At 42.6% G+C, this 14,296-nt stretch overlaps 1 protein-coding gene across 1 annotated transcript in view; it reads left to right on the top strand.

Moving 5' to 3' along the window:
* UGGT2 (UDP-glucose glycoprotein glucosyltransferase 2) overlaps nucleotides 1–14,296 on the top strand; it is a 518,153-nt gene that overhangs the window by 259,103 nt on the left and 244,754 nt on the right. Inside the window, exon 19 of the mRNA XM_075336749.1 lies at nucleotides 8,902–9,000. Within this exon, the coding sequence (XP_075192864.1) occupies nucleotides 8,902–9,000 (99 nt within the window). The remainder of the gene's footprint in view (nucleotides 1–8,901; nucleotides 9,001–14,296) is intronic.

Genomic DNA, 14,296 nt, shown 5'->3' on the forward strand with positions numbered 1-14,296 from the left:
AAAACTGCTGTCATTTTCCCGTGTTTGGATTCATAGGATTGCCTGTTTTTTTTTCTTCTTTTTATGTACTGCTTACTCGTTTTTTTTCTTGGAGCTCTTACTGCCCTGATGAGGGGAATTTATCTGAGTGACTTTTTCTCCAGAAACTGTTTGGACAAAATCATCTAAGAGTGAATCAGAAGCAGTCTGAGGGGACGGACGCCATCTTGAGTGAAAGACTTCAGTGAGTAACAATTGACCTGAGACCGATCGGTGTATAATAGTCAGTCAGGGACAGATAGAAAGGATAAAGAAGAAGGAGGATTATTCTACAGATTATTCACTGAGAAGGAGCTGTGTTTGCTTATCCTGAGGCGTTTGCTCTGAACCGGAAGTTAGTGGAGGTTAAGCTGTTTTGTGCTGATAATAAGACTATTCTGCCTTTGCTTCATCACACTGTCTGGAGGCAGTGAGGTACAGAATATTGAATAGAGGTACACAGTAGAGGTAGAGGTACAGATACATGTACATATATTTACTTGTTTCTGGATTATATCCTTGGAGGGATCAGGTGCCATTATCTGTAGTAGTGCACCCGGGTAAGCCCCATTAATAGATAAGGGAGGGAGCGGTATAGTGGGGGGAAATATAGTCCAGTTCATCCTTACAGACCGACACTTGAAGTCCTCAGAGTTGCATAAACTGTTATTGTTTAGTCCGGGCTGTTGTGGCCCATAATTTGTAAGAGAACTGTTTTTTTTGTAAAATAATTTTTTGAGACTTCTAAATAAAACTGTTGTTATTCACCATCTTTGTGTCCCTGGGTTCTCCATAGTGCCATTGTATCTAAGTAGTCATAGCAACTGGCATTCAGTCGTTACAGGGTCTGTCTTTTTAATCATGCCCAAAGCTCAGTCAATCACAGTTGTGTGCCCTTCTGAAAAGTCGGACACCACTAAACACAGGCCAGAGTCCAGAGTAACTGTGCCTGCCTCATTATAGTGAATGGAGGTTAAATCACTTATTTCAGAGATTTAGATGGAAACCCTGATTTAAGTGCACAGAGCACAGGATAAATGTAAAACAAGCCTTAAAAGTGATCCAAAATTATACAGTATGTGCCGCAAAATAGTATCAGTATAAGCTTCACATCAACCCAAAAAAACAAGTCCCTGCTTAGATCCGTTATTTGTTAACTGAGCCCAACAGTGTGCTATTCCACAGTTAATATCCACATGTTTGGTATTACTATAGTGGATGGAAAGCAATTAATTTAAGTAGAGCTTGTCTCCAGAAGCAAAAGCTGAGCACAATCTATTAAGCCCAACAATAGCACATTTGCAATTTTGACTGCTTGTTTCTGTAAAACATCCATGGAGTCAAAATCATCACTTCACTTGTATATGAATTCCTAGGGGGTCTAATTTTCAGAACGTGGTTGCTTGATGGGGCTTCTGCTGTTCTGACACTTGGAGGCTTTGCAGATGGAGTTCACAAACTATTTCAGGAAATACTACCCTCCAAAAGTCAAACAGCACCTTCTTCCCTTATGAGCCCTGCCGTGTTGCCAAACAGTTCTGTACAGGCACGTATGGGGTATTGCCACATTCAGGAAAAACTGTGTGACATAGTTTGGGGCCATTTTTATTTAAGTCTTCTGATGAAAACATCATTTTAGTGGTGGTAATGTGATTTTTTTTTTTTTTTTTACTTCACCACCCCATGGCACAAAATTAAGTGACATGCCTATTCTCACTGCACTTCAAGACAAATTTATTTAGTCGTGTAGCTTGTAAAATGGGGTTACTTATAGTGAAATTTTCGTTTTCTGGCATCTCGGGTGCTATGCCAATGTGATATGGCATCTGCAAAGTGTTCCAGCAAAATCTGCTCTCCAATATGATGTTCCTTCCTCCCTAAGCTTTGCGCTGTGCCTGTAAAGTAATTTTTGACCTGATATGGGGTATTTGCATACTCAGAAGAAATTATTAAATTATGTGGCTGTTTTCTCTTTTTAGCCATTTAGAAAATTAAAAGCTAGGGGCTAAAGCAACTTCTTAAATCTTTTTTTTAATAACTTTTCATTTTCACAACCTAATGTATATGTTACCGGCAATGTGTAAAAACAGGCATTCTATAGAATACCTAGGCAATGTATACAATGCCGGAAATGGGTCGTCAAAGTATGAAATACATCAGATGTTCATACATTTCCTAGTCATTCTATAGAATACCTAAATGGCAAACAGGCGGAGTGTAGACTACTACAGGGGTGGTCATCCAAAAGTAGGTGTCAGGAATGACACTTCTGATTCCTTTTTTTTTCTCCAAGCAAAGAAATTCTGTTGTTCATTTTGCATTTCTTCTTTCATGTTTTTGACTGTTACTAAAGACTAAAGGCCCCGTTACACGCTACAATTTATCTGACGATATGTCGTCGGGGTCACGGTTTCCGTGACGCACTTCCGTCATCGTTAGCGACGTCGTTGCGTGTGACACCTACGTGCGACTCTGAACGATCGCAAGTAGGTTGAAAATCGTTGATTGTTGACACGTCGTTCAGTTTTAAAATATTGTTCTTCGTTTGGAACGCAGCAGACATATTGCTACGTTTGACACACTGCCAACGACGAACAACATCCACACGACCGCCTTGGTCAAACAATATATCGCTGAACGATGTTGCGTCGTTTGTGAGATGTGTACATGTGACTACTATTAAATGACCTATGTGCGATCTCGGCAAATCGTAACTACGATCTGAGCGTGTCATATCACTACTGAGATCATCAGATAAATCATAGCGTGTAACAGGGCCTTAATAGTCAGGAATGACACTTCTGTTTCTTTGTGTTTTTTCCTAGTAAAGATATCCTGTTGTTCATTTAGGATTACTTTTTTCATTAGTTTTTTGACTGTTTGTTACTAAAGACTTTTCCAATCTGGCATTATATCAGACTTTGCCTGAGCAGTTCTTGTCATTCTTTATAATACCTACACATTTTATGTAATGCCTAGGAAAAGTATAGAACAACGCAGATATTTCATACCTTGCCCTGATCTGTATACATTGCCTAGGTATTCTTTAGAATGCCGGGTTTTCATACATTGCCTGTAACATATACAATTCAGAGAATTACCTGTAGGTTTAAAGTGCTCTCTACACACCCATGTGTAATCCTCGAAGAAATTGTTTCCAAAATGGGGTCAATAGTGCAACGTTCCTGCTGTTTCAGCGTTTCGGATGCTTCGCCTAAGTGACATGGCATCTACAGTCTATACTATCAAAAATTCTAAAAGTCAAAAAGCAATCTTTTTTCCTTACGAGCTCCATGCCCAAACTGTAGATTTCGACTACTTATGAGGTATTGTCGTATTGAGCCGAAATTGCACAGTAAATTGTGCAGTCCATTTTCTCATTCTACTCTTGCCAAAATGAAAAATTTGGATTAAAGCAACACTTTTGTGGGAAAAAACTAAAAAATTTCATATTCATGCCCCAATGTTACAAAATTCTGTGAAGAACCTGTGGGTCCAAGATGTACACTACACTGCAAGATAAATTAATTGAGGGGTATAGTTTTCAAAATGGCGTCATATGAAAAAGGTTACGCCTCTCAGGACATCTCACGGTCCTTTTAAACGCAACATGACAAGTGCAATCTATTCTACTAAAAATTGCTCTTTAAAAATAAAATATCACTACTTCCTTTTCTGAGCTGTGCCATGTGCCTGAGTAGTATTTTCTGACCACATATAAGATATTGTCATAGTTAGGAGATACAGCAATAATTTTATAGTCCATTTTCTTCTGTTACTGTGTGTAAAAATGAAACATTTTGGTCCAAAGCAACGTTTTTGCAGAACAAAAAAGTTTTTCACTTTCACATCCAAATTTTCTAAAATTCTGTGAAGCAACCATGGGTTCAAGATCCTAGATCAATTCCTTGAGAGGTATAGTGTCCAAATTGGGATCGATTATGGGAGATTTTTACTGTTTTTCCACATCTGGGGCTCAGCAAATGTGACATGTTGTCCGCAATCTTTTCCACCCAAGATTGTACCCAACATTTAAATAGCGCTTCTTCCCTTCTGAGTCCTGCCGTGTGCTCAAACAGTAGTTTCTAACTACATATGAGGTATCGTTATACCCAGGAGAAATTGCACAACAAATTGTAGAATCTATTTTCTGCTGTTACCCTTGTAAAAATGAAACATTTGGAGCAAAAGGTCAAACAAAATTCACAAGCTTATCCAATAAAAGTGGCATACGTTTTGCGCCATTTTCTGAAACCCGTAGCGTTCTCATTTTTTGGGATCTATGGCTCAGTGACAGCTTATTTTTTGCAGCTTGAGGTGACGTTTTTAATGGTACCATTTTTGCACAGATCCTACATTTTTATCGCCTGTAATTGCATTTTGCGTAAAACTTGTGGCAACCAAAATACGTAATTTTGGCGTCTGGAATTTTTTTGCCACTACACCATTTACCAATCAGATTAATTCATTTTACATTTTGACAGATCGGGCAATTCTGAACGCGGCGATACCAAATATGTGTATATTTTTTATTTTTTTAACCCTTTAATTTTCAATGGGGTGAAAGGGGGGTGATTTGAACGTTTAGGTGTTTTTGTTTTTTTTTAAACTTTTTTTTTTACTTTATTTTTATTTTACTAGTCCTCCTAGGGGGATATATGGATCAACAATCCGATCGCTCTGCCCTATCTGCTGATCACAGCTATACAGCTGTAAAAACAGCAGATATGCTCACTTTCTGCTTCACTCGGCTTTGGGCCGAGTGAAAGCGAAAGTAATTCATGTCAGCTACAGGAGTCATCACATGACCCTGTGCTACCAAGGCAACCACCGAAAGTCACGTGATCACGCACATGACTTCCGGTGGGGGTGGCGGTAAGTGAAAGTAATGGCCGCGCGCATATACATCTCACTGCTAGACTTTGGCAGCGAGGTGTAACGGGTTAAAAGTTGCAGGTGGAAGCGATTCCACTTGTAACTTGCAGGTGCACATGTCAGCTGTTAAAAACAGCTGATATGTGCGCGGATCGCCGTGACCTGCACACGGCAGGGGGCGGGGATTAACCTCACATGATCCATGATGGATATATCCGTCATGGGTCATGAAGGGATTAAAGGCCCTGTCACACACAGAGATAAGTCTTTGGCAGATCTGTGGTTGCAGTGAAATCATGGACATATTCCATTTGTAGACAGCCACAAACCTGGTACTGATTGTCCACAATTTCACTGCAACCACAGATCTGCCGCAGATTTATCTCTGTGGGTGACAGATCACCGATCACCAGCACAAAGTAATGGGAAATAAGGGTATATAAAGACACCAAGGGAAGTGCTTATGAAAAACGGCTGAAAGGGTGAAGAACTCTGCAGGACCATAATGGGAAAGGGATGAAATCCAAGAAGAGGAGTTACATAGGATAAAAAAAACAGCAAACAGGAATAATTGAAGGTCACACTCCTGACAAGGAGAAGTTGAGCTGTGACATCACCTATTGTGAATTACAAATCCTTTGTTATCTTCTGTAAATAGAGGCATTACTTATAAAGCTGGGTTTACACACTGCAACATCGCAAAGGACATCGCTGTAACGTCACCGGTTTTGTGACGCAATAGCGATGTCGTTTGCGATGTTGCAGTGTGTGAAACACATCAGCGACCTGGCCCCTGCTGTGAAGTTGCTGATCGCTACAAATCGTTCAGGACCATTCCTAGGTCCTTTGTTTCCCGCTGTGCAGCATGCATCGCTACAAAGTTTTAGTGTGTGAAAGACTTTGCAGCGACTTTGTTAGCAACTTCCCTTTCAAAAGGCTGCTTATCAACGTCCCCAACAACCAGCTAGGTCGCTCTGCAGGTCCGGATCGCTGATGCGTTGTTGGCCAGGTTTGCCTGTTTGACAGCTCACCAGCGACTCAACAGAGACTTAGGGAGGTCGCTGTTACGTCACAAAACCGGTGACGTTACAGCGATGTCCTTTGCGATGTTGCAGTGTGTAAACCCAGCTTAAGGGTAAGTTCACACAGTGCGTTTTTCGCGGCGTTTTTGCGCAGTTTTCGGGTGCGTTTTTGCTCAGAAAACTGCATGACTTTGCTTCCCCAGCAAAGTCTATGAGTTTTCATTTTTGCTGTCTGCACACAGCGTTTTTTTTTCAGCTGCGTTTTTGTGGTGCCACAAAAACGCAGCATGTCAATTATTCCCGCGTTTTTCGCTGCGCTTTTCATCCATTGAGTGCAATGGGATGTTGAAAGACGCAATGAGAAACGCAAATAGCTGCGTTTTGGTGCGTTTCTAAGACCAAAAACGCAGCTATAAACGCAGGAGGTGGATAGTAAAGTGACATGTACAGGAAGAGGATTCCTTCTGTCAGTAAACACAGAAGCGTGAATCCTCCCGGTACCGTCACCGCCGCTTCCACCTCCGGTCCTGTGCATGTATGCTGCCGTGCGGCGCCATGTCTGGGCGGGAGGTGGAAGCGGCTGCGAAAACAAAAGTGAACAGTAGAAAAAAAAAAAAAAGTTATACTCACCTGTCTGCAGACTCCCGGTGCCATGCCCGCTCCCAGCTCCTCTCACGGTATCGCCGCTCCGGGTGTGTGCAGTCTCCCCGGGCAGTACGATAGATGCAGGACCTGGCGATGGATCACCTGATGCAGTCACCTGACGCATCAGGTGATCGTAAGTCTCGGGCTGACGCCAGTGGCCGGCCGGCTTCACCTATCAGCGGATACGTCAGGAGACTTCATCCATGATTACCGGCAGCTGCTGCAGCGATCGGACGGGATCAGACTCCGCTGCAGGAGCTGCCGGTAATCAGCACATAAGTGAGTATTTTTTTATATTTTTTTTTGCACCGATGCATCTGCTGATTGTATAATCGGCTTTTATACAATCAGCTGATGTGTGATGTGATTCAGGCACTTGAACCTGACACATCATCTAATCACTTTGCCTTCCAGCAAACCGATCAGATGATATTGGATCCGGATTGGACGTCGCGGGACCCTTGACCCAGGATTACTGCGGAGGGGGGTTCTTTATTTCAATAAAGATGGAGTCACTAAATTGTGTTGTGTTTTATTTCTAATAAAAATATTTTTCTGTGTGTTGTGTTTTTTTTTTTATCTTTACTAGAAATTCATGGTGGCCATGTCTAATATTGGCGTGACACCATGAATTTCGGGCTTAGGGCCAGCTATACAGCTAGCCCTAACCCCATTATTACCCAGCGAGCCACCCGGCATCAGGGCAGCTGGAAGAGTTGGATACAGCGCCAGAAGTTGGCGCTTCTATGAAAGCGCCATTTTCTGGGGTGGCTGCGGACTGCAATTCACAGCGGGGGTGCCCAGAAAGCATGGGCACCCTGCACTGTGGATTCCAATCCCCAGCTGCCTAGTTGTACCCGGCTTGACTCAAACATTGGGCGAAGCTCACGTCATTTTTTTTTTTAAATTATTTCATGAAATTCATGAAATAATTAAAAAAAAAAGGGCTTCCCTATATTTTTGGTTCCCAGCCGGGTACAAATAGGCAGCTGGGGGTTGGGGGCAGCCCGTACCTGCCTGCTGTACCCGGCTAGCATACAAAAATATGGCGAAGCCCACGTCATTTTTTTTTTGTTTGGGGGGGCAAAGAAAGCCTTCATACAGTCCTGGAAGGAGGATGCTGAGCCTTGTAGTTCGACAGCTGCTGTCTGCTCTCCTGCATACACTATTGGATGGAGATTGCTGAGCCTTGTAGTTCGACAGCTGCTGTCTGCTCTCCGGCATACACTATTGGATGGAGGATGCTGAGCCTTGTAGTTCTGCAGCTGCTGTCTGGTCTCCTGCATACACTATTGGATGGAGGATGCTGAGCCTTGTAGTTCGAAAGCTGCTGTCTGCTCTCCTGCATACACTATAGGATGGAGGATGCTGAGCCTTGTAGGTCTGCTCCCCCTGACTCTCCCTCAAGCATACAGTCCTGGATGGAGCATCCTGAGCCTTGTAGTTCTACAGCTGCTGTCTGCTCTCCTGCATACACTATTGGATGGAGCATGCTGAGCCTTGTAGTTCTGCAGCTGTCTGCTCTTCTGCATACACTAGTGGAGAATGAAGAACACATTGAAGAAGGAAATGACATCAGACCTTTTTTTTTTGTTCACTGATAAAAAACGCATAAAGAAGCAGTGATCAAAAACGCAGCAAAAAAACGCACCAAATCGTGGCAAAACGCGTGCGTTTTTTGCCGCGTTTTTTTTACGCGGGTGCGTTTTTGTGCGGTTTTTGCCGCAAAAAACGCACAAAAACGCAGCGTCAAAAAAACGCAGTGTGTGAACCTAGCCTAATAGTGAGTCTACTTAAAAGTCAACAGTCTACTTTCACCTGTGTACTTTAAACCCCTATTCTTACATCCTAATAATGTCCTTGATTTTCCACTGTGTGTATTTTTGCTAGAACAGCTTACATTAAAGTTGCTTGTCATAATCTAATTACTTAGGAATGGTCCAGTAGGGCTTTTTTTTTTTTTTCTTTTGCTGAGACTAATCTTGCATATATACTCCACCTTAGGTGTGATATTTCCTCTGGCCATCTGAATGGATTCAGTATCGCAGTGTCTTCCTGGGCATGTGCAGTCTGGTGATGAATCCAAGGAGAGTGCTGTTGGCTTTACAGCACATGCTCAAACAAGCATAGTGATATTGCATCCTGCTCGGCCGTCCATTCTCATAGATCAGTTGCTGCTTTTTATCCTTTAGGGAATAATTGTAACCAGATTGCACTCACAATTTGCTTACCATTTTGTATGTAATTACTTGTAGTCCTGCCTAATTGTAACCCCTTCATGTATAGTAATTTATATAATTAAAAATTAGTAATGCCTTTTATTTATTGTTTCTACCTATAGGTACTTACAATTTACAGGATTATGAAACCTTTTCGTACCTGGATTCACGAGACAAGAGTGTTGTTGTTTCTGAAAATATGAAATATGCTACAAAAGAAGGTATGACATTTTCAAGGTTTTCTATCACGGACATGTAAAATGATCTATATATAAAGAGTACTTAAGAAAAGAATAGAATAAATGGGATTCTATGAATATAATATTATTTTAGAATAGTGCATCATGATTTATACCATTATTCCAAGCATATCATTTTTTCCCCATGTCTTATACAATTCCCTGAGAGGTTAGGATGGTAAGTCTGGGATTACTCTTTTGTAACTAATCAGTGCTGAGAACAAATTGTAACCTCAGGATCTGCAAATGGTGGAAATAATTTTGATGCCCAAGAAACGAGCATGGCAGAGCGAGCCTAAAGCAGGCACAACATACCAATTCACCAACTATTTACTCACAATGTATCAGACAATCTGCCAGTCAGTGTTTATCCATGTTGGGTTTTTTGAGTTGCAGGAGCAGTCATATCATTCTGGTGTGCTGAATCTTTTTGCGCTGTAAAACCTGTTTCCAAGTAATGCTTTTCTTTGAAGCCTCCCCTGATTTTTCGTTTTTTCCGAGATAACCCCTACACCTCTGCTATAATCAATATAGTAGTGAGAAACTCATCCCTTTATTCCTATGCAGTGGCGCATAGTTAAAAAATTTGGTGAATGCTTTCTCAAAAATATATAACTTTTGGCCAGTGCTATCAAAACTGCTCACCAGCATCAATGCAACTTCCTAATGGGGTTTTCTGGATTTAACACTTTTGAATCTTTAGTTTACTAAGAGTAAAAAAAAAATGGAAATGATGCTGGCCTTTCCCTGCTTCAATGACAGCTCTCTGCCACTGTTTACAGTCTGCAGCAGTGATGTCAAAACTGCAGTGCACATCAACACTGCAGACAATCAATCAGCTCAGCAGCTCGGCCAGTGTAGACAACAAAAGCCTCTTGTCTTAGTAATTGGCTGTAGTGGTAATATTTTTTTATATTTGTGATGTCCTCATTGTAGCCTTTAAACTGGAGCAGTGGTGGAGTGCTGTCCCAGGAGCAGGGCGAGTCCCATCTATGTCTAGTGTTTTAATATTCTGTAGGCCTAGAAATAATAAAATGTTAAAACAGCAAAACATTTCAATGTAATAAGCACACACAGACCCCACAAATGGACTTTTGTGGGTTGTTTTTTTTTCTCAGGTGTATAAATTGCCTCTTCAAAGAGGAAGAGGACTTGAGCTATAGTGCCACCTATTGGAAATAACAATCCTAAAAGTCAATATCAACCTTTTACCGAGCCTTGCCATATGACTTGGGATATAAGCCAAACCAGAATCTCAATTTCCAAACACGGTGTTTCGGGTATTGCCCTTCGTCAGTGCTAAGTATGAGATCTGATTTGGCTAGGTGAGAGGCTAAGACTTGGATCTATGGGATTAGTTTTTTCCTTGTGGAGAGTGACATGCCAAGTATGGCATGCTAGTATGAGGAGACTTAAATGTGTAATTTAACAGCCCTCGACCGATCACAAACTCTATTTAATAGTAATAAGGACTTGTGATTGGTTAACAGCTTTTTCAATAAAATTATTAAAGGGTTTTGGACACACAAAAAGGGCCACTGTCTTGATCAATACCTGACTTTTTATGTACTGGTTTTTAAAGAGTTTAAGTCATGCTGATGAACTGTTTTACTTTTCTTGCCAACTGGTTTTCTCATTCCTCTTAACGGGTAACACAGATCCATGTATAGTCTGCTGCCACCTGGAGACTGACACTATTATTGCATTTAAATAAAAGGGCTCTTTTCCGGCAGATTATACCTTGTCTCCCGAAGCTAGGCCTCCTCAGTTTCTTATAGTATGAGTTGGAGGCAAGCTCTGTATCAGACCTGTCTTAGGTTAGGCTTTAACTTTTTTTTTTTACTTTTGTTTTCTTTCAGATGGATGACTCTGGATAACAGAGTGTAATGGTGAACTCTGTTTGACGCACATAACGACAGAGAGTACAGGCTGTAATTGTTCGGCCCGTAACCTCTCATGTCTGTGTGACTGGACCAATGTACCTTGACACTGTTGGTAGTCAAGTACTAGGGCGGAGGTCCATAAGCCAACTAGCTCATGCCCGCTGCCCCACATAGCACATGTATGTATGAAGCTGAAGTTAAGGGGATCCGGATCTTCAGGACAAGTAAATATATCTCATGAGCCTTTGACCCCACCAACCTCAATTCCTTTGCCTGAGGCGCACTCTGGAGGTGAAAGAGTAACTGTCCAGGTACTGCTACAGCCTGTTATTCTGGCCTATCAAAGCTCCCCATGGCCTTAGGGTCTGGTCAGCTCAGTGGGCTGGAGTAGGACTGTGATGCACAACTACCTGAGTTTCTGGAGGCTTCTCTCTCTCTGCGGGATGAGTGGTAGCAGGTCGGACGTGGTTGGTGCTGGTCCTGTTCTTGCAGGCAGATCACAAGCACATGTGGCCATTTGCAGCGCTTGGCCAATCGGCTCACTGACTGTTCCAGCCAATCATCAATATTGTTACTCTTGGCCTATCAACGAGGCCGGTCTTTCAGCCAATCAGTAACTGTGACTTGGCATTTCAGGTCCTGCCCCTCTAGCTTCACCCCTTCCTCTTCCTCCTTTCAGCACGGCACGTTTTAAGTTGTGTAGTGCACAGAGGCACTTGGGCCTCTTCCTCCTCATGGGATAGCAGGCACACATGGGGAACAGATTCCTGCAATGTGATTGTCATAGGCTGTTTGCTACTGAAGGCTTATATTAAGCAATCTAACATTTTTGTCACTGTTTAATGGGCTCTTGTAGTTTTTTCTGCCCTATTTTCTATCCTACATAATGCGCGTAGAGAGGACCGTGCATGCGTATTAAAGTAACCTGCACTTGTCACTTTCTATACTTGTGTAAATTGTAATAGTACATATTTTAAACAGGTCAGTCTGTGGCTTATTGTGCCGCCTGTACCCCTCTTGATTCCTTCCTGGTAGCTGCTCAAGGTGACCTCTCCTGCCGGTCTCCTTTTAAGTCTACGGGGACCAGAATCTGGCTCTTAAAAATGGAGGTAAAAAGGGGTAGGAGCAAGTGCTTCATACCTACCAGTCTCTGGCGTAGCTGTGATAACTGCTCCTGCAGCTGCTCATTTTGTTTCTAGTGCCGCTCATTAGCCTCATACATAGTCACTACTTTCCCCTCCCATTGGCGTCTTTGATTGGTTGCAGTCAGACAGCGCCCCCATGCTGTGTGTCAGCATACCTTGCTCCTTCCAATCAGATGCTATATGCATCAATGGCGTTGTTTAAAAAAATAAAATAAAAAAAAATGGCATATGGTCCCCCCATATTATGATTCTCAGCACACATAAAGCATACAGCTGCATCCCTCAGCCATGCGCTTATCTTGACTGTATATCAAAATAAGAGGAACCACATGCAGTTTTTTTTTTTTTTTAAACTTAATTACCGTATTTTTTTGTTTTATAAGACACACCCCAAATTTAGAGAGAAAAAAGGTAAAAAAAAAAAAATGGCTCCGTTTTATAATCTGGTGGTGTCTTACCGGGGAGGGGGGCAGCAGTCGTGGAGCAGGGGTCACAGAAGGTAGGGGCGGTGCTGGAGTATGGCGATGCTGCGGGCGGTACAGAGGAGGGCCCAGATGCTCACTGCGGGCAGCGGCGCTGCTCTGTGCTTGGGCAGCGGTGCTCTGTGCCAAGGATGCTCTGTATGGGGGCTTCTCTGTGCTGGCGTTGTGTGGCGGGGCTGTGCTCAGTGCCGGGGCTGCTCTGTGGCAGGGCTGCTTTGTGCCGGGGTTGCTCTGTGCGGCAGGCGGTGAGCCACCAGTGCCCTGGTAAGAGCATCTGAGGAAGAGGACAGTACAGTCCTTGAAACGCGTAGTGTAATAAAAGAAATTATTATTCCTTCACTTATGGTCTGCAGTACCCTGTTATACACCGCTTTCTCTTTTACCTCCTACTGCTTGCGATCATGGAACATGACCGCCTGCTGTGAACTTCAGGCAGAGAATGAGCAGTGATCATCGGTGACGTCACTCAGGTAAGTTGTGGCAACATCTGGAGGTTCCCACAGCCATCCACCTGTGAGCTAAGGTAGCCTGATCTCAATGAACTCAGTGACCTCATCTCAGGTCAGGTCACTGAAGTCACCTGAGGTCAAGTTACTTGCGGTCAGAGGTGTAGGGCCGTGGGAACCTCCAGGTGTGGCCAGGTTTGGTCAGGTAGCCTTGCAGTTTATCTAGCATGCAGACCATGCTGATAAAAACTGTTTTGAATTGATTTCAGATGTGGCATTTACATTTGGAAGCTGTTGCTGTGAACCCAGAACATGTGGTCACAGGAGTTCTCATTAGGCTAAAAAAAAAAACCTAAAATATAAGATATGTTAGGAATGACAAAATTGACAGTTTCATCCATTCTTAAAAAAAAAAAAAAAAAAACAAGTTGCTTACTTATGAGCTTAGGAACTCAATAAGACCTGGACGTCCATGGAAGTCAGCAGTGGTGTATGATTGCAGAATCCTTTTCATGGTGAAGAAAAACCCCTTCACAGCATCCACCCAAGTGAAAAGACACTCTAGAAAGTGGGTGTTTCAGTATGTACGTCTACCATAAAGAGAAGACTTCACATGAGAGCAAATACAAAGATTTCCCCTCAAGGTGCAAACCATCAATCAGCCTTAAAAATAGGTAATTAGACTTTGCCCAAAAAATCTAAAGATACCAGCCTAGTTCTGGAAAAGCATTCCTTGGACAGATGAAACTAAGATCAACCTATATCAGAATGATGGGAAGAAGAAAATATGGAGAATATAGATATTCAAGCTCTCAGATGTTCGGATTCAGCGGGTCCGGCCAGACATTAACAAAAAAATTAAAATTCTGGTTCAGGACCGGACTTGTACCTGAAATTGAGGCCGAACCCCACATAAGTCTATGATAACCCGAACTTGTGTGCTGTAAAATTGTGGTAGTAAGGGCTAGGGGGCTGCCAAAGGAAACCGGGTTTAAAACAGGCCAATTATACTTACCAAGTCTCTGCATGGCTGTCACACTGCTTCCGGATCTGCTCATTAAATGTTAAGAATATGTACTATTCCCCCAACCACCCTCTGACCGCTTTTGTGATTGGCTGCAGTCTGACTGCCAGTGTGCCCACGTCTGTGATTAGTTGCCCTCACATTAGCTGTGCACGTCCCCAAAGTAGAGTATAAAAATAAATAAATGGAAAAAAATGGCGTAGGGTCCCCCGTATTTCGATACCCAGCAACGATAAAGCAGAAAGCTAGAGCCCCCAGCTGATAGTTATCGTGGCTGTGTATCAAAATATGAGGGACC

Source organism: Anomaloglossus baeobatrachus, chromosome 2 (assembly GCF_048569485.1).
Source record: "Anomaloglossus baeobatrachus isolate aAnoBae1 chromosome 2, aAnoBae1.hap1, whole genome shotgun sequence".
Classification (NCBI taxonomy): domain Eukaryota; kingdom Metazoa; phylum Chordata; class Amphibia; order Anura; family Aromobatidae; genus Anomaloglossus; species Anomaloglossus baeobatrachus.